General features: G+C 40.7%; 1 protein-coding gene across 3 annotated transcripts in view; it reads left to right on the forward strand.

Moving 5' to 3' along the window:
* The window catches only part of si:ch211-278a6.1 (SRC kinase signaling inhibitor 1), a 62063-nt gene that overhangs the window by 36010 nt on the left and 4435 nt on the right, over positions 1-21618 (forward strand). For 2 of the 3 annotated variants that reach the window (XM_034893188.1, XM_034893189.1), the window contains exons 7-19: positions 53-876; positions 1353-1454; positions 1877-2004; positions 3625-3645; positions 4305-4465; positions 6629-6804; positions 7739-7869; positions 8690-8837; positions 10317-10620; positions 10774-11035; positions 11478-11617; positions 11913-12065; positions 16456-16593. In XM_034893188.1, the coding sequence (XP_034749079.1) occupies positions 53-876; positions 1353-1454; positions 1877-2004; positions 3625-3645; positions 4305-4465; positions 6629-6804; positions 7739-7869; positions 8690-8837; positions 10317-10620; positions 10774-11035; positions 11478-11617; positions 11913-12065; positions 16456-16593 (2688 nt within the window). Of the gene's footprint in view, positions 1-52; positions 877-1352; positions 1455-1876; positions 2005-3624; positions 3646-4304; positions 4466-6628; positions 6805-7738; positions 7870-8689; positions 8838-10316; positions 10621-10773; positions 11036-11477; positions 11618-11912; positions 12066-13679; positions 14610-16455; positions 16594-20890; positions 20930-21618 lie in introns of all 3 variants that reach the window. The other variant, XM_034893187.1, reaches the window with a different exon arrangement.

Here is a 21618-nt window from a genome sequence, read left to right on the forward strand (position 1 = left end):
CTCTCATCCGTAGGTCTCCATGGTAACCATCATCTCTGCTTGTTTATTTTAGAGGGACATGGTGTACTCGTCTCGCGACTCCTCCCCAACTCGCCGGCTCAACACCCTCCCCTCCTCTACGGCCTCAGCATCCTCTGGTTCTCCATCTCGCTCACGCCTGTCCTACAGCGGCGGCCGTCCTCCATCCTTCACTGGGTCCCACTCCCAGCATGAACAGCCCCGACATCCCCACCATCCCTCAGCCGGCCACGGTGCCAACTTAGGCCTCTCTCCCTCGCCCAGCGCCATCCTAGAGCGCCGCGATGTCAAGCCTGATGAAGAAGTTTCTGCAAAGAATATGGCGCTGATGAAGAGCGAGGGGCTGTATGCAGATCCCTACAGCCTTATGCACGAGGGCCGCCTCAGCATCGCCTCCACTCAGTCGTTAGCTGCCATCGGAGACCCCTTTAGCTTCCCTGTTTCCAGTGGCCTGTACCGCCGTGGCTCTGTGCGCTCTCTCAGCACCTACTCAGCCGCCGCTCTTCAAGGGGACCTGGAGGACTCCCTCTACAAGCCTGGAGGTTCGCTCTACGCTGACACATACTCCTCAGCCACACTGGGCATGGGTTTTCGCATGCCGCCCTCATCCCCGCAGAAAGTCCCTGACATGCAGCTGAGGGACAGGGACTCGTATTCTAGCTCACCCAGCAGAGCCTCACCTGTCAGGCAGACCTTCCGCAAGGACTCTGCCTCCTCCTCTGTGTTTGTGGAGAGCCCAAAGTCGAGGCCCAGCTCCAGTTCAGAGCCTCTGTGTCTGACAGCTGGGCCTGGGGAGGGCGGCAGGGCCACGCCTGGCTTTGGTTCTTCAATGTCTGGACAGGACCCCGACAGCAGCAGGTCAGTGAGAGTCCGTGTGGTGAATTTCATTAAGGTTTTGTATTGTTTAAAGAAGGTCCTGAAAACACATTTTCTTAAAAGCTTCTGCTCCACCCTCTGAGTGAGTCCTGTGAACACTACCTCATCTGCCAAAATATCCCCAAAAATACTGGTTATTTTGCAAGAAAGGTTTCTGTATTTGTGTTTTCTCAGTTTTGTTCTCACTGGTTTTAAACCACACTCATAAAATCCTAATCAGGATGATCAGGAGAATTTTTTGTTATGTTACGTTTTAAACCTTTGATTGTGACTTGTAACGCACATAATGTGAAGCATATATTTAAAACCAACTTTACATGCACTTTTAAAGTTTCATTGCTTACTCTACATCACTGTATGTTGAATTTATTTTATTAATTTGTTAACGTTATCCAAGTGTTCCTCCGCCTTTGTGTGTTTAGCGTTTGGTGAGAGGTTTGTGGTATTTAATTTTGCAGGGATCATCGCCTGGAGCGTATGGAGGCAATGGAGAAGCAGATAGCCAGCCTTACTGGCCTGGTCCAGAGTGTGCTGACCAGAGCACCAGACAGTGATAGCACGTAAGCCCCTCCATTATACCCCATTAACCCTCCAAAACTCACAGATACAGCTTCAGGTCTGACACGTATGGAGCACCATCGACAGGAGCAGGCTATTATCACAGCCATTATCAGCTCCATAGAAAATAGTGAAGTGGTACTTTACTTTGTGTGAGCACAGCACACGCACAGAGCACTAAATATTAGCTACACAGCACAGTGCTATTGATTTATTCATTGATACATAGAGATGTGTTTTTTGAGTAGATTTTGAGTTCCTCATTTACATGGAACATTGTTGTTATGGCACTGTAGTCTCATGAACACAACAGGGGCTCATTAACAAGAAGATAACTTGGTAGTAATCAGTCTGATAGTGTCCAGTAGTAGTGCTGTTAGCGTTAGCACTGTAATTGCCTTGCCCTGTGGCCGTTGATCCTCAGATGCGGCCTGCTGCGTCTCTGCATGATGGCGGGCTGCCCTCCGGACCAAGGGACGGAGTTCTCACGGCCATTACCTTTCTCTTCCAGCGAGAAGACCGAAACCAACAGTGACGGCTCCGCCACTGGAAGTGAGTGCAGCAGCGTAATTGCCACCTTGTTACGAGCACCACTGCTGTGCGGATCTGTTCAGGAATTATTTTACGCTTTAATCTTCCTGAAAACAATGCACCGCAATTTAAAGAGGATAATGGACACAAACAAGCACTGATGGTGACCTCCTGGTTTACGACAAATGTATCCAAATTTGAGAATGCTCTCACAATGGTCCTGCTTGGTTCAGTTAAGAGTTGTTGAGTTGGTTATTTTAAGGGCTTTTTACATTTGTAGTTTAGTCCATTTGACCCAGTCCAGGAGAAAAAGATTATAGGCTGTTGAGTTTTAGTTTTGGTCCTGTTTCTGTTCACACTGGCTTTTTAACTAACAAAGCCAGAGCTGTAAACATACAGTTATACAGACTGACCGGTCCCTCATTCATTGGTCCGTTTTGGCAGTTGTCATCCTGCATCATCAGGACCCATGTGGGAAAATTCTGCCCTCTCAGTTTGAAATCATGTTAAAATCACACAAAATACTTACAATTAATTCTGTGGTTGGTCCATTGGCTTTCAGACTACAAACAAACCGCAACAGAGTTCACTCAGAAACACACCAAGACCCCCCCTTTTCATGCTGTCTCAGTCCTGTTGTTTAGTCTACATCAAAGTTTGATTGACAGCTTTCACACCAGCCAAAATAAACCAAACTAAACAGACAAACACCTTTTTGTTTTTTAACCAAACCAAACCGGCTCAATCATTCATCTCTTTCTTTTTTGTTTCACTATCTTTGTCTTTCTCTGACCTTGACGATTGTCATTCCAAATGACTCATTCATTTAAAAACACAGCTAAAAACAAATTGCTAGTCAAATGGATTTTAGAGAATTACTTTGGTTTGGAGCCATTGCATGACTTTAAAGTAAAAGTCCAATGCTTGGAGTATTGTCCAATCACTGAGCACAAATACAGGAAGCAGGGAGGAACATGGTGATAAAAGCTTTGATAAAAAATGGAAATGTATACCTTCTAAGAACAAACATACTAAACTGTCAACATAACCTTCTTGACAAGGTAATAAGACAGACAGCTTAAGTATTTGGAAGGTTTACTTTTGTCATTTTTTACTATCACTATACTGGATGCATGGATATAGAATTGTTATGTTTAAGGGACATTCTCACAATTTCAGACCTTAGCTTACAAATATATTTTTATATATATTATATTTGTCAGCACAGAATTTGAAACAGTGATAGGAATTGTTTCAAGTGTAGCCTAATACATACTGAAACATTTCTGAACATCATTTTATCAGCCTACATTTCTTCAATTCCTCTAATTCCCCTTTCTGTCATTTTTTCCCCTATGTCCCTAATTTTGTAGCGCAGTTTTGGCACAAACAAACCTTTTCTGTGGCCAGACCTACACAAAGCCAGTGCAAGGACACAGTAGTCTTTAAAGCTTCCTCACAAATTGATATAGGGCCAAAAGACTAAGCCATCACTGTAATCATATTCTCTAGTATAGTCAATAAAACATCTCTCCAGGATCATCATTCTGTAAATATGAACTTTTAAGACTTTCCTCTTCCTCATTGTCTCTCTATTATCCTTAATTTCTCTGTAACTTGCTCACTCTTTCTATATTCCAGCAGGACGACTGAAACAGAAAGGTAGTTGCCATCTCCTATTCTATCGCCCTTTTTATTTCTCAGATCAGACATCTCCCATGACTCTCTGTACGGGTGTGTGTTGTTGCTGGGTAGCCGGCGGTGTCTATCCTCACGTTTTCCTCCTGGCTGGTTTCCTAGAGAGTGGACCCCCTCGTCCTGTCTCTGTCTCTACTTTGTGCTTGGTTTTTCCTTTGGGAATTTCAGAAGGCTGTTTTGTCACAGACTAGGCTCTCCTTTTGTAAGTGTGTGTGTGTGTGTGTGTGTGTGAATAGCTGGGGACTCAATGGCCATACTCACAAAGCCCTGTGTTAAGATAAGAGCATGGTTATCCCCCTGTGTGTCACTACTAAATAGACTAATTGCACTTCTACATGGGTTACTAATAGCATGAGCTTACATTTCTCCCAGTGGGCTTTTAGTTTTGTGAATATGGCACATTTTTTGTATTCACACACTGTATTTGTTTCAGTGTGTGCATGTGTGCCCAGATTTTCTATATATGTACATTTCTTTAGGCCTGTGTGCGGTGTGTGTGTTACAGTTTGTACTGTATCCTGCCAGCTGACTTCAAATCTCACAAAGCACAGCCCAACAAACTAACTAATTTGTTTCCCAATGAACTCCTGGTGACCCCCCATGTTCTGCTCTGTGATTGGCAGCTCATACACCGTCAGCACCTCTAGCTCTGATGCCGCCGCCACCTTCTAACACAACCCCGGTGAACTTTGCCGGCCGCTTGCAGATGCAGCTCCACCTGCATGGCCTGCAGCAAAACGCCACCGACCTGCGCAAACAGCTTGGCCAGCTACGCAAGATACAGGTATATAGTATATCCATCCAGATAATCCATTTAAAAAACACAAAAAATGCTTGTTTACTCAGATTGCACTTTATATCACCAGCTGGTGTTTCGCTGACAATATTTAGCGATAACTCATTTTCAATGAATCAAATAACAATAATTGTATTGGTCTAAATGACGTACTAAGACCTATTTTTTGCAAGGGCCATCTTATCTCACTGTTGACAAACAAGTTATACAGAATGTAAGACCACATCATGCACTCTACATGTGGTTTGCTTTTGTTCCACAGATTGCCACAAAGTTGTAGAAAACAGATAAATTAGTCTTCAATATTTTATTTCTGTTATTTTCTACATTCAGCAGTTATCTAACATGTTTGTGATGTTGAATGTACACAAAACAGTATTTCAACACACATGCACACATGCACTGTATGCAGGAACAGTGGTTTTGATGTTTTTTGATCTTTACTTCAATACCATACCTACAGAAAATAACACCTGCAGGTTCACATATCTGTGCTGCATGACACATTGAGGGCATTGTGCCTTTTGAGAATTAATAATGAAATAGAATGAGTGGAAGATAAAAGCTCAGTTCACATGGCAAGGTATTCTACAGAGATACAAAATTTCACAATAGATGCAGTAATGAAATGCCACAACAAAGGATTAACGGAAATGCGGAGATGATGTCCTCATTTATCCCATTTATCTCAGATACCAGCGATGCAGGAAGAGATGATGAGGTGGAAATTTATAGTTTTTTAACATTAATAGGAGTTCCCCCGGCCTGCCTATGGTCCCCCAATGCCCCCCCCCCCCCCCCTCCTTAAGCTAACGACTCAGAAATGGCACACACTAAGGAAAGCTCATTTTTGGAATGGCTCTAGTGGCTGTAATTCTGCACCAAGGCTGAATTTTGGAAAAGAGACTTCAGATATGGTATAAGGGGACCACTAAGGTCTGTATAAAAGCATCCAGAGAGCACCATGTCATGGGACCTTTAAGTCTCTTGCAGGGGGAAAGAGATAGGAAGAGCAATAGGAGTGGCTTTTATTTGTTCCTTGACAGCATTCAAAAGGACTTATTGAACTGTCTGAGACAGAGAGCCAAAAAACAGAGGCTGTACTGTACCCAGAGAGGACAATTTTGCCTTTTTTACCTGTATGTGTTTCCAAGTGTGACCTGTGCACCTGGACCCATATTGTTGCCCATGTTGATGGCCACCGGCTTAAATTTGACATGGCTCATTGGCTCATGAAATATACAGAGGGACTGTGCAGGAGAAAGAAGCAACTGGGAGAGAGGCAGCACAGTGCTGCAAGAAAAGAACATATCTAAAAATGTATTTTTCTTTCTTTATATTTTTTTAAACTCATATGCCCTGAATTTGGCCTTATCCATCTGCAGCATCATTGGTAGTATAATGGGGAATACTGTGTAATTGCAAATGGTAGTGATATTGTTGTCTTGTTTCACTTCCTGGAACATAAGGCTGATCAATTATTGATTTGTCTTGCTTACCAGGTGTTTTCATCTCAGGGAATTGTATTACATGCTGTAGTCCTGTAAAAATATTCCATTCATAACACGGAGAGGGAGCTCAGTTCACACTAGGTGCTTCTTTCATTGACAGCCTTTGTTCTCCTCAGGGCATCTCGGCTTTTTCTGTTAGGAGAAACGTATGTGTTTGCAAGAGTTGAAACACACACACCACAGAAGGAAATGCATCTGCATCTGGCCATGCTTTTAAGGCTAATTAAAGACTCACAAGCAATCACTGAAAAACACATAAGCAGTCAAGAATAGTGGAAAATGTTCTTCTGGCATAACAAGGCAAAAAGGTAAAGAAGCCACAGCTTGCCCTCTCAAGGATAGGGTAAGACAAAATGTGTAATTGATGTAAATCGCTAAGGTCCGTATCAAAAAGCCTTAGACAAATGCAATTTACCTCCTTGTTGTGCTGTTGTTATGCTGCTAAGGCAGCATTAGCTTATTTCACATCTTCAAGAAACTAGTCTCATGAGGCTAGCAAGGCTAATATTAATACAATTCATTTCCAAATAGTCGCTGAGTGTACAACATGCCCTGCCCCTGCTGAAGTGAGAGCAATACATTTATATGTAACGTGTGTGTGTGTGTGTGTGTGTGTGTGTGTTTATGTGTGTGTGCACAGATGGAGAACCAGGATTCAGTGCGAACTCTGTTGAAGCGGACAGAAGCGGAGCTAAACTTGCGTGTGGCCGATGCCTTGAGGAAACAGGAGGATCCTCTACAGAGACAGCGCCTCCTGGTGGAGGAGGAGAGACTCAAGTACCTCAACGAGGAGGAGCTCATCATCCAGCAGCTCCAGTCAGTAAAAGGATACAATTGTCCTCGCATTAAAATCTTTAGTTTTTATAAATCAGAAATAATCCAAATATTAGTTATTAAAAGAAGACTATATGCATTTGTGATGGATCTAGCATTAATATTAATGATTTTTTTTTGTTTACAGTTGACAGTCATCTTGTTTAAAATAATCCTACATTACATATTTCATAATTGCTTCAAATATGACAAAGTTCATATCTTTTTTTTTCATAATGAGATGACTCACAGGGTGACACAGTGATAGGATGAAATTGTAACTGTAATTAAGCCCGGCATAGAGCAAGATGCTTATTAAGATTTGACGTATGAGACGGTCTGGCAACTAATTGAAGTGACTGCAAAACCAGAGCAGCGAGCTACCTTGAGATTTTTATAATCTGATAACTTGCTTCTGTCTCATATTATGTGGAAATGTTCTGCAGTAATATGTCCTGGATCTCTCTGTGAGCGGCACAAGAGTTCCTGAATCTCACTCTGAGCGGCATTTTGATTGCAAACTAATTGGTTGTACTGTTAAGATGATCTCCGCTAATCAATGTCGTTTTTTCAGCCTGGCTAATGGCCAATTTATTCCAGTTAATTATACATGGAACTTTCATTCATTAAATAACTTAAGGCTGATTTATTTGAGTAAGTCTGGACAGACAAGACACACACTCAATATTAGAGCTGAGAAAATGCACATTTAATTCTCATCTCACTTGTTTCAAAACTTCTGAGTACCCATCCACACTCCTCCACTTCAGCTGTCCAGAACCGTTGGTCTTGCTGCCAGTTGATTGAGAGACAGTTTATTGGTGGAATTTATTTTTTCCTGAAACTTAAATTGCATTATTCTGCGAGAAATATTCAGTAAAATGCAGGTGTAGCAGAGGACTCCTTGGTGTTCAGCCTTTTGTCTGTTCCATGTCAGTGACCTGGAGAAGTCAGTGGAGGAGATCCAGAAGGACTCGTCTGTCAACCACAAGCTGGTGACAGTGCAAGAGCTGGAAGAGAAGGCCACTGTTCTGAGAAAGCTGGGAGAAACACTCACAGAACTGAAAAGTGAGTCATGCTGGCGCATTTCACATTTTGTGCACAGGCACGTAACAGAAAACACAGTTTAAAATGCCTTCAGTGGATAATTACTCACCAAGGCACTGGTTATCCTAAAAGGTCCAGTGTGTAACTTGTTTAGTTGTTTGTTATCAAAATTTGTGTTGAACGTTCACAAACTTGTCCTTTACCATTAATATTTACCACCACCATCTATTCCAATTATTCATATTTGCTTGAAATTTACTATTTCCATTTGCATGAACTGGGACAGACGCTCCATATTCATGTGCCATCTTTAAATACGTTAGCTGGTAAGGGACAAACAGGATATACTGCTCCTCCTTTTACGTTTTCACTGTCACATGATAAACTCACAGGTGCTGCTGATCTACTAATGGTTTGAAGAAGGAAACATGAAGGACCACACGTATTTACAATCCAAATTTCAAAAACAGGAGTCTTCTTATTCACCCAGAAAAAGAAAAAGAATTTTGAAAAGAACAAAAGACTGGGTTTTTGAAGCGTGAAGGCTACTGTGGCTGTAATTTATACTTTAAACTTCATGGCGCGGGATAGATTATTGCGATATATGATCTCAACCCTAGACGGGAGACATTTCTACACATTGGACCTTAAAGTCACCCACAGTCATTCTGTCTAACAATTAATTAATCTCAGATTGGTCATTGTTTTAATGAACTCCCTGACCATTTACACTAGTTCAGTGTGTTTTTTCTTGATTACCAAAAAGACTTTCAAGTGGAATTGATTTGTTTGAGGGGAACATGGTTGGCTTCCTGTTTGACCTCTCTCCTTTCTCCTGCAGATCAGTTCCCAGGCCTGCAGAGTAAGATGCGTGTGGTGCTCAGGGTGGAGGTGGAGGCTGTCAAATTCCTGAAAGAAGAGCCACACAGACTTGATGCCCTTTTAAAACGCTGCAAGACTATAACTGACACTCTTGCCACCATGCGCAAGTATGAACCTTCTCCGACTAAGAGCAACAATTCAGCAGTGCTTTATATGCTAGTTAAGGAAAGCCAATTTATGTTGAATTAAAGAAGCTAAATGTAAATATAACTCGTGTGAACTCCTACACAAGTCTTACATTCCATCTCCAAGACTTGGAGATGGAAAAGTTTTAAATAATTCTATAAATACTGATAGAAATTTATTTGTGGGCTAAATTATTCCATGGTGCTATGTAGTGAAACATGTCGGGTATTAGCTGACACGAAAAAACGTACCCATTGGTAAATCAATTAAAGGAAGGCTTTTTCATTTGTACCTCTGCCAGAGCGATTGTGTTTTCACCCCTCTTTGTTTGTGTGTCAGCGGAAAAAAGCATGGAAAATTGACTAGATATTGCTGTAGAATCGGATCAGAGATTTCCACCAGTAAACATTTACTACTTTAAGCTAAAGTTCAGGGCCAGAGCAATGTTTTAAAGTGCTCATATTATGCTCATTTTGAGGTTCATAATTGTATTATTATCAGAATAGGTTTACATGGTTTAATAAAAAATATATATATTTGTGTTTGCACATTGCTGCAGCTCCTCTTTTCACCCTTTGTGTTGAGCCTCTGTTTTAGTTACCGAGTGAGGCATCACACTTCTGTTCTATCTTTGTTGGGAGTCACACATGCACAGTAGCTAGGTAAGGACAACTACCCAGTCAGAAGCAGAGTATGAAGGTGTGCATAGCTGGCAGCTAGGCAAGCATTATAACATGTGTTACAAAGAGACGCACGTTCGTCACTTTGTAACACACGTTTGTCACGGAAGTAAAGTCTGGACTTCAATAGAGCTGTTGAGAGCAGTTTGTGAACAGTGTTTTCTGTTGGAGACGGTAAATTCCTTTGGAATGGACTTTGGGCTTTTTCCCTTTGTAAATCTATAACGAGCACAAAAAAGATGTATAACACAAAGGAAAGGCCAAAACGCATATATAAACACTTTAAAATCATAATTCAGGTAGAAAAAAAAGTGTCTTGAAACATTCATTCAAGCAGCTAGTATTAATGAGACAACTTGGTTTTATGGGTAACACCCTATTAAAGGCTCTTTTCAGGCACATGAATAAATACTTTTTAATGTTATGATGAGTGTGCCTCCAGGCATTTTGTCCTCTATCTTTCATTCATGACACGTCTATATTTCTATCTAATCAGCCTTGTGTCCAAAAAGCACCCACAGTTTAATTAACCTCACTGATCAAACAAGCTTATCAAATTATTGTTATCCTCTTGTCTTTGTGGGTAAAAGAGAGATAATTTGAGAATTATTAAGTATTGGCAGAGGTTTGTACCCTTCACAGTGTTTTGAGCTTTGAAAAAAAAAGTTTTGGGGCATTCAGCAACACTTGTTTTCACTTCAGGTGATGGAGTATTCATGTTCTTGTTTGTGTTACATTTAAAAAGATTCATTAAAGAATTCATCTTCAATCTTTTACCAGACAAGCAAATAACGGAGTGTGGAAGAAGCAGGAGGACTTTTCTATTCCTTCATCAAAGCACGACGACTTGCGAAAGTTTTCAGACTTTGACCTCACCACTAGCCCACCACTCACCATCAATGACCTTGGGGGCGGCAACAGCCTGTCCAACTGGAGCCCCCACTCCAGCCTCAGCCGTGGCCACGGGAACCTGTCTGGCCCCCACAAGGACAATCATCCTCCTGTTCCTCACAAAGGCAAAGCCCTGGAGGAGCTGGAACGCCGTGCTTTAGCTGACAAAGCTTTATCCGTGGAGGTCCGACTGGTAGGATTTATTTCTGTTTTCATCTTCTTCTTTGGTTTCACTGCTCACATAGTCTGCATTACAGATCATGTCACATCATAGTCCCACCAGTTCTGCAACCTTACATTGGCTGTATGTTTATATAGTGTTTAGATCAGTGTCTGCACTTCACAGGCAGCAGAGCGGGACTGGGAGGAGAAGCGTGCCAGTCTGACCCAGTACAGTGCCCAGGACATCAACCGGTTGCTGGAAGAGACCCAGGCTGAGTTATTAAAAGCTATTCCAGACCTGGACTTTGCTGCCAAGCAAATCAAGCCCTCCTCTAACACACCATCTTCCCAGATCCCCCAAAGTGGGGTAGGAACCCAAGAGCACCGCGTCAGCAAGCCCCAGCACAAGCTCTCTGGGAAAGAGGGAGGATCCAGGCGTGGCTCTGGTGAGATGGAGAGTTCAGTAAAACAGTCTGCAATCAGTTACAATCATTATCAAGCGAAAACATTGCCACTACAAATTGTCATCTTTTTGAGAGCTAAGAAAAGTAGATTTCAGGGTAACCGTTATATATTTTAAAATTATTCCAATTAGTGTTTAAATAGTTTTACAAACCCTGCAGGTCATCAGTTTTACTTAAGAATGTGTTCCCTACAGTGAAATGAAACAGGAAAAATATCAAAACTGGATATACATATAGATTCTAAGACCGTTAGTTTTATAAAACGAATACGTCACTCAAAATTTACTATTGAGTAAAGCAGGTTTTACAAACTACACATTATGTAATGTCTGCAATTGCCTCATAGCTTGTCTTGATTTCACCGTAATGCCACTGTCGCTGTATGAGTCCTCTCCCAAGATGCCTGAATTACTTCCTTTTCCAGATGAGTTGACAGTGCCGCGGTATCGCACAGAAAAACCCTCCAAGTCTCCTCCTCCACCACCACCTAGACGCAGTTTCCCGTCTTCTCCAGGCATAACCAGCCGCAGCGGAGAGCCCCTCATTCCTGGGAAAAGTATAAAGGTAAGACAGAGATAATTCAGATTACATTTGTAATATAAATGTGCATCACAGAAAGTAAGGATTGTTCCATTAAATAAGGAAATTGTCAAATAGGTCTTTTAATTTCCCAGGGATGTTCCTCAAATGTAAATTTTAACACATTAGTATTCCCATTTAGAAAGAAGGTTATTTGTGCCGATCTATTGTTTTGTAGACCTAAACAATGTTCTTGTGAGATCAATACATGTTGAAGCTGCAAGCATTGGAGCCTTGCTTCCAATGTGTTAAAAGCCTTGTTGTGTATTTGCGATTGTAGAAGTCTGAATCTGAAGAGACCGAAGGTCAGAAGCCTCATGTAAAACTGAGGAGGACCTTGTCTGAAAACCCCCGTCCTGCGTCAACACCCCCCACACTCGCCTCTGGGGACAAGGAGGAAGGAGAGGAGGAAAGAATTGCTGCCGAATTGGAGGTAAACTGAAACATGGGTTGTGTGTTATGTTCATCATATACTTAATAGGCTGTTGTTTAATGGCTTAGAAAACTGCTCTCTTTTTATTATTTATGTTACATCCACAATCTGCTACTGGCTTTTGCGCGCACACATTCTCACAAGCAGACATGCTCCCCATCATTACCACATGTTCAAGCAGCAGGTGCCATATGTCCCCCTGCCCCTGGCACTGGGAGAGCCCAAAGATCACATACTGCTCAGTCACACACATCATCACCCAGGGCTCACAGATCACAGCCAGACAGATGGACCCTGATGGCTTCTTGGACTGTGTTTGAGCTGGCTTCCCTGAAATTTCAGGGAACACAAAGTCAACAAAACAGATTTTTGATTATTCAGTGGCTGTTGAGTTTTTATTCTACATTTTATGACAGCTTTTGAACCTGCCTTTCCCCTCTCCAGCTGTTTGAGAGAGCCCCGCTCAGGCTCGCTCTTCCCTCTCCCCTTGCCTTGCCTGTTAGCCCTTGCAGCAGGAAAAGTGTACCCCCCAGCAGACTGGACCTGTGGCCTTCTGAGGCCTCAGACACTGAGGTAACTCTCTGAGTGCTGTGGATTGCTGCCCTCTTAAGCCTTTTTTCCTCTTGACCCCTCCACCACTGACAGAAACCACCATCTACTGCTCAGCCTCCAGCCACATCCATCCTCCATCTTGAGACGTGTGTTTCTCACCACTACATGAATGTAAAATCTATATTCCCTCTGGTTTGATCTCCCCGAAGAAAATATCCCCTGCTCAACTTTCTTCATTAGCTAATTATTATCAGCAAATTTTGTCTGTCTGTTTATGTGCAGGTAGCGCATACAGAGTTTTTTTTGTTTTGTTTTTTTGCTAGAAATTTAGCTGCCCGTGTTGATAATAGTTTTGAGCTTCAACCATAAAGCAAATGTGCTGTAAAACCCAATACAATTAGCTAAAGATGCTTAAATAGTCATTGTGGCTAGAATACTTGGGTGGTAATTTTTCTGTGATTCTGGCATGCTTTTAACATTTAACATCTTTCCTTATCTTCTTTATTTGATATAATGTGAAAATTGAGAATATTGATTAATGCAGGTTTATCTTTGCACAAAATAAACAAAAACAACAACAACATACAATGCACACTTTGCCTCAGAAAGCATCCTTGGCACATTGCACTTTGGACACAAACCTAATGCACTTTGAGTTTATTTGTAAAGAATGCATCAGTCCTTCACAACCACACAAGGACAGTCTTTGTGAGTGTTTTTTTGATGTGGGATTACAGTTGATGTGGTGTGTTTTTGTGTGTGAGAGCGTGAGTAACTGTGTGTGACCAGCAGTAAAAACGTGTGTCAAACGTTAACTGTGCCTTACTGGACTGCTCTAGACTTAAGCGAGAGCTGCATGTGGCAGACCACACAGGTAGCACATCAGTTGCAACAGTTAGGAGCACACACATGTTAAGATACTGATACTTAAACAGGAACTGTTCTTTCTTTTGGTTGTCAGAGTCTCCAGTGATCACTAACGGAAAGTTGTTGGATTGTGCTAAAGCTAAGAGCAGTTCATTGTGTTTAAATTTAAACTGCAAGTTCTTTACTTATTTATAGGGAAGGCGCTTGTCTCCTGTTCCCCACATCATGTTGACAGAGTGTTTGCCAGCTTCGCCGACTGCCTTAGAGGATCCGGTCAGAGATTCAGCGAACAACCCTGTAGAAGAGAGTCCATCCCGAGACTGGACTACTCACCACACCATCAACCAGACTACATTTTCAAAAGAAAAGGATTCATTTGGAAGCACTTCTCAGCAGGAGAATCATTGTTTTAAAGATGACATGGAGTTAAAACAGGAAGTTGCTCTGCTGTTGACAGAGCTGGAGGTGAGGGTGGTGTCTCCCGTTGAGGCCATGGAGCTCTGCACGACTATCGGAGAAGCTCTGCAGATCCTGATTGTCTCACCACAGACTAATGAAGTCCCTGAGGATCAGCTGACTGGCCGGCCTCTCCTAGTACTACTCCGAGAGGAAAAAACTGTCAGGGATGCCTACAGGCTGCTGTATTCCCTTTTGGAGTCATCCAAGCCTGTGCCCAAACCCAGAATAAAATCTTCCTTCCCCTCGGGCCAGCAGAGCTTTCTGTTAGAGGCTCTGAGAAGAGGGATAGAGACGGGGGATCGAGTGCTGACACTTCAGCACAACACTGAAATTAAGATTCCTGAGTTACAGCAGAAATCAAGAAACATTACTCTTAAGTCCAGTGGTTCATCTAGCTCTTTGGACAGTCTATCCAACGAGACCCAAAGAAAAACAAGAGAAGATATTCGATGCAGCACCTACATGAGGCTGGACAGCTTGGAGGAGACTATTCGTGAGCTGGAGAACACCTTGATAGAGATCAGTGGCCATCCAACTGCAGGGCAGCTCTACACTGAGACAACCACCAAAAGCACTCCTGTAAAGACGACAGGCAGTCCGACCTCAGAGACCAAGAAGCCACCGGTACCACCCAAGCCGTCATCTTTCAGCCCAGCATCGATCCAGGTTCTTTGCTCACACCTGCTGTGCAGATTCCTGCTCTGAAGCAGCATGCTCTATTTTCTTTCTTTACTGCTTCTCTCTGGGTGACTGTTGGAACTTCACTTTCAAGCTTCTGGTGTCTGCTCACTGACTAAATCTGCATCTAATTTGATTTGAAATCGAAAATATGTAGAAGGGGACAGACAACAGACTTCCTCCCTACTTGCCTGTTCTGTGATTAGTGCTGGAGCTGCTATCCTGCTGAGCCCAGAGTTGTTAGTTGTTTCTTTATCGATCTGCCCTGGCATCTGTTTTCTGTCTTTAAATCTAGCCAATTTCACCTTTTGTTACACCATACAGGCAATGAAAACAAAGCATAGATGAGACAAATCTCTTAAATTTCAGCTTTTTTTTCTCTTTACTTGTCAGCTCTATCGTCTCATCTTTGTTCTGTCTTGACATCAACTCTTTTCCTCAGTAACTGTTTAAAAAATAATGATTTGGCAATGTACATCAGCTGTTGTGTTGTATTTAAACAAGCTTAAGGGCATATTTTATTTACTGTGTCACATTATTATTGCACACGTTAAAAGGGACTTGGTGCATTTGTTTCCAGAACATAGAAAGACTGCTTTAATGCAAAAACCTTATTTAAAAAAACAAAACCATAGAGCAAAAAAGTTAAGCTAAAAAATTGAGAACAACTTCAATCTCAATCTTACTACTCATGAACCTGTATGAGGACAGAAATCCAAATATGCCAAAACCAAATATCACTTCTACAACGTTAATATCTAATGACTACATGTTTCTTTCACCTCCAGTTGACCGTAACACAACAAAAGATGTGTGATAATCAAAAGACTCATTTGGTTCCTGTATCAGCTGCCACTTCAGTGAGATGTCTTGACAGCTTGCGTAGTATTGCCTGTTGCTCTGAATGTAGCTTCCCACTCAGGGCAGGGCTGCAATAATTGACAGTTGCACTGTCGTGAGTGTCAGCCCTCTGATGTAGAGTCAGGGAGCATTCCCGCAGGCATGGCTGAGGATTACAGTGTCTTTACACATTATTTCATCACTCCAACTTCAACTACGTTCAACATTCCAACATAATCATTCTTCCTACTCGTGTTCAATGTTGTGTAGTCACCAAATTCACACTGACAAGCAATCTCTTTTCATTTCCCATTACACTAGAGTTTTTAATAAATAAAGTCACATAAATAAAGCATTAAATATACTGTATATTTTATGTCTGCATTTAAAAATCTCATCAGCATCTCATCAAGAGAAGAATGGGTTTAAAAGGAAAACCAACAGGTTTCTTTGCCTTGAATTACCGCAGCGGAGACAGATTGGCTGTTTGACGCTACAAATAGTTAATCTTTTATTAGTTTTTCCTTTCAGCTAATGTCTCTATGTACAGAAGATGCACAGTTGGATGGATATTTTGATATTGATTGGATTTGTTTTTGTGCGTATTAGATACAGTCGACAGAGTAACTCAGCAGGAAAGGTCATTAAGCGCACTGTCTTGTGGATCCTGCGGTGAGGCTGGGCTACGCAACTTTAGTTTGATGCTGCGTTTCTATATTCTCGTCTTTGTCGTTTTCTACTGATGGATTATGAAACTCTGTGAACTGGATTGATCAGTTGTATCAGCAACTGTACAAGCTTTGATTTTAAAAACCTCATTGGTCTCAGGAGACCGACTTGCTTGCTGGGACCAAACTCTGTACGCCGAGTTAATGTGTGTCTGATGTGTGTGCAATGCGTAAACTGAATGCACTGAAGAGATATAAAATGTATGAGCATGTACTGTGTGTCCAAGGTCTGATTCACATGTCTCTTGTCTCTTCTCTCCTTTCAGGGAGGGAATAGTACAAGTGTTGGTAAGGTCCTCCATTCCTCAGCTGCCTCCAAGCTAAAGCACCTGCAGCAGAACAGCACAGACAAGACTAAAAGTGGCAGAAGAGAGGACTTCCTGAAGATCCAGGGCCAGCACCAGGTATTATCTTTATATTTAACTCTGTCAAGGCCAATGCATGCTTTATCTGGTAGCGATGTCTAGACGGACTGTACGGTATTTTCCAGGCCTTCTCTGTATTGGTTGCCTTTAAAAGTGAAAATGATGACCGTGCTAAAAAGTGTGTGTGTGTTTTTTTTTTTGTTTTTTTTATAAATATAGGCAAATTTGATTACCTTGTCCTGGATATAGAAACATGTTTCTATTAAAGGTGGTTGCACCTTCACACACTTCCAGCAAGAATGTCTGTCTGCATCTGAACAGAACAGAGCCATGCAGCCTCTGTATTTACTCACCAGATCCAACATACTCTGGCCCACACCTCCACTCAGTCCTCCCCTTGCCCCACAGAACTACTGCACATCCCCAACATGCTCCACTCTGTCAGCTAACGTTTCACATCATGTGTAATTTTGGGGGACTTTCAAAGACAGTGGCCATGATATTTAAATTCAAAACCAGTTTAGCTAATGATCATAAAGGCTTTGATGGCAAAGTCAAATTGTTGTGTCAGTCTCTTCTTGAGTTTGTCAAAACAGATCAAAGTATCCTCTGCAGGCTTTTTGTCCCATAGAGAGACAGACAGGTCACACTAGTGGAGGATTAGCCATTCAATTCTCTAAGCTGTGTTTTATGTCTGAAAGTCATGAGCCATCTCTAAATATATAATTTAAACCAATTCAAAAGATATAAAGCACAGTTACTTAGCATTATACAGTGCTGCTCATTTGTTTAGTATCCCATGCTGAAGTTAACTAAAAAAAAAATAAAATAAAAAACATCTTTTGGAAATTGATCTGAATGCCTTAATTAAAAAAATAGGACAAATCCTCTCTTTAAGACACCAATTTTCGTTGTGAATGAATAATGTATCGTAAACAAATAAATGTTCTTCCTTAAAATACAGAAGGCATAAGTACATACACCCCTAAATATCCATAAAGGCAGGCAGATTTTTATTTTTAAAGGCCAAGATCCAGGATACTATGCATCCTGATAAAGTTAGATTTGGGGCTTAGTAAAAACATGACATGTTACATTACACAATTTAGCTGACCCTTTTATCCAAAGCGATTTACAATTGCTATATATGACAGAGGCCACTCCTCTGGGGCAACTAGGGGTTAAGCGTCGGTTTCAGGGACACATTGGTTGTTGTATTGCAGTAGGAATTGAACTCAGATCTCCCACACCAAAGGCATGTGTGATATACACTGCGCCATCCAAAACCATGCTAATCTCTATGTATGGTGAAGGGTATCTGATGATGTGGGGTTATTTTAATTCCAAAGGCCAAGGGAACTTTTTTTTATTATTATTATTAACATGGGTTCCTAAGGTTATGAGCAGCACTGTATATTCCCTTACTAAACCTGTTTAGGTCTTGAGTTATGTTTAATCTCAGAAAATAGATAATAATAATCAGATAATAAAAGTTCTTTTGATTGATCTTGATTAAAAGTTTAATTTCAGAAAACTTACAAACTTCTTACTGCAGCTTCTTTCCATACATATGTTGTTAAACGTTTGCCTTGATTAATGTAAGCCAGCTCAGCATCTTCTTCTTATTTTTTTTTTACATAGATTTTCCAGCATTCTGTGTTCTAAATTAAGGTAAAGGACTGGACACAAGGATGCTTGATGGCCTCTGGTGACGGGGAAATTGAACTGTTGAAGCATGTCAGTCCAGAATAGCCAAGAGAGGATTTTTGCACCACGCCTGTGCACAGGGGGAAAAAATGCTTAATGTCAATGTAATTTAAAAAATAACAGGAGCAGTGGAGTGAACCTAAACCTCCTTACCCCCACAGAGTTCAACAGAGCATTCAGACATACATTCTGTCTTGAAGATTGCAGAGAAACGAATGTGTTAGGCAGAGAGGGAGAGATTGGAGTGTAGGGACATAATGAAGCTTTGGTCGCCTCAGAATGAGAAAAGATTGGGAGGAATCTCTGCAGTGCCATGTAATAATCGCCCCTTAAGTCACTGGCAATCACTGATCATTCAATATGAAGATGACGGCAACCTTTTCCCCCCCACCATTAAGTCTTTCAACCTTCCTCTTCTGTACATCTCTTTCCATTTTCCATTTTCTGTACTCTGCAATTTATGCATGCTGCCCGTTTCTCATTTTCCCTCTTCGCCTATCAGTCTCTTTGAGTCCCTGTGTTTTTAAAGTAGAGTGAATTTCTACACTTGCAAATGAAAGCAAAGCAAAATTAGTCCTATTATTTCATTATGACACTCGCACACAGCACACTCTCTTTGTCCACAAGACTGTTCAAAACAGTCATTGTGAAAAGAAGCTGTATGTTTGAAAGCTCTATCCTCAGAGGGACAGTGGGCACTCAAAGCTAATTGTCAGCGTGGGCAGTCAGTAGTCAGTGCGTTTACCTGCAGTCTAAAAAAACAATTATATGCCAAGCTGATTAGCGTGGCATCATACAGGAACTGCATGACGAATAAAAACAATAAACAAAGAACCAGCCAAACCAAGAGATTTAGTCAGCTGTGGAGGCTTTCACAATAGCCAACAACTCTATTTGTTGCATTTTGAAGTATGAGCAGCAGCAAGTAGTTGAGAGGTCAAGGACTGTAGTCCATTACTGCACCAGTAAGAAACAAGCACAGGCCATTCATATTAAATAAATGATTATGAAACAAATAACAAAAATAAATTATTTTTGAAAAGTAAAAAAAAAAAAAAATTGTGAAACTACTACTCTTAATTAAGCTAGCAAGCCTGCTACGAGTTTTAGCCAGTTAGTTACTGTTAGCTAGAGCAGCAACAATGTCAAAGTAATTCTGGATCAACTTGATTGGCTGGGCCACCACTTCATGAAAAGTGACCATTTGAAATAATTAAAAAAATTACATTGCCAAATAATTGGAAATAATTGAATTTAATGAAAAAATGAAATAAAAATGGAAAAAATGAAGAAAAAAAACTGACTTTCAAGACCGTAAAAAAGCCCTTACAAGAAAGTGGTTAACAACAGATGTACCCAAGATTGGTTTGAGGTTATCTGCAAAGTAAATGTGATGGAGAAGCTCAATTTTACTAGAAAACTTAAACTAGATAAAATTAAAAACTGTTGGGCATCCTGGTTTGAGTCGATATCCTCACTTAGGTCAGAATTTCCCAATTTATGATGATCTCAGTTTTACATCTCCTCCCTCTAATTTTTTTGTTTAAGCTACTCAAATGTACGTTTTCTGCAGGAGTAAATATTTTCAGCTTGTCTTTCTTTCATACTAACTGTATTGCTATTATTATTATTATTATTATTATTATTTGTTTTTGACTTTGTTTGTTTTCTCCACTATTTTATTTATTTCGTCGACTTGCATAACCAAGTTCTTTTTTTTATAGAGAATTTTTCTTTTTCCTTTCACTCATTTATTTTCTCTGGATTTTCCAGAATTTTTCTTTAAATAAGAAAAAGAAACATATATGTTGTGCTGTATCATGTACACCAATGTGTATTGAATATAGTCTTGGTTTATTTATATATTTCACATACAATTTCATGATTATTTAATTGTGTCTTTGTTTTTTATTGAATACACAAACTCTGTTAACCATGCAGTCAACACAAAAACACAGCCAACACAAATATTTTAGCACGATATTCAGACCTTAATGAACCATGATGCTGAGAAGCTAGCATTGTGTTATTGGTTTCCACAAGCTGTGTAAAATGACTCCTCTATCCGATTCCTGACATCTTTAATGTCAAACCAAGAAAACGGCACAGATTGTGACAATTTAGCTTACAGAGGGATGGAGCAAAATCTTTCTTGTAATTCATTTAAAATTCAGGATAATGAAACAGCTGAGCATGGACTATGCTGCAAAAACATACTGATTATCTGCAGCTCATCTCGTCAAATTATCTAGCCGGCTGGCTCATTTGCATACAGCCTTTAAGTGCTAATTAAGAACTTTCCGACTCTATGTTCAGTTCACCTGGTGTTTTTTAACCCGTCACTAACATTGTGCTTGTGATCTTTTTGAAGAAAAGTTCTTTTTATGGCAGCTACTTTTTCACAATTAAAAAACAAGTATGTATTTTTGCAAAATATGTCAAAACAGTCAGTCATCAGCATCTGTCTTTCTAGGATCCACATATTATTTAGGCCTTATTATTGAGCTGTAACCTAGAAATGATCCCTATTTATGGTAAGCCACCATAGTGCTTGGCCTCACCTCATTTCTCCCTTTAACTCACACCTGTTGATCACCCTTTTGACTGATACTGTTGTTCTGACAATCAGACCCCATGGGTGACCTCTCTACTCGGCCCACAGATGAAGGTAAAGGTGTCTCTTCTCTTAAACCTTTCCTGGTTATAATTCCCTAAATGTGACCCCAAACCTTTACCCTAGTTCCAGTTCCCAATGGTAATTTCTCTTCTTGTTTCCTTTGGCCAAACTATTACTGACATTTCTAGGACATTTTTAACTCAGAAGAATGAACACACCACTTGAGGGGCTCTCAGTGGTCCCATCCTCAGCTTATATGACAGTAGTTTTATTTACTATATGTATATCTTTTTAGAATCAGTTGCATTATCCACCAATTAAAATGAAAGGCAGCAAGTGCACATTAACGTGTCATGAAACCAGCTGGAGGGAGAGATATACATTTTAAGACATTGATGTTTCCCATTTGCAATCAGCTAAAACAAGACGCACTGGCACCACAGTTTGGTTTGATGTTAGTCCTGCGTTTAGCATTGCTAATTTCAAGTTACTAAGTTGTTTTTCATCAATATAAAATATGCTGGCTCAATGAACATCATGCGGTTTAACCAATCATAATTTGGTATCCCACCTGGACATGCTCTTGCAAACAATGTGGTCCAAACATACTTTATTATTGGAGCAAAAAAAAGCATTAATACTAAAAAAAATTGCAAAGCATTAGGTACTTTTGCTAGTTTAGGCTCTGATGTTATCTGTGTGTGTTAAATTAACAGAGGTTTTCTGATGGTGCTCTGTGC

Source organism: Etheostoma cragini, chromosome 15 (genome assembly GCF_013103735.1).
Source record: "Etheostoma cragini isolate CJK2018 chromosome 15, CSU_Ecrag_1.0, whole genome shotgun sequence".
In the NCBI taxonomy this organism is placed as follows: Eukaryota; Metazoa; Chordata; class Actinopteri; order Perciformes; family Percidae; genus Etheostoma; species Etheostoma cragini.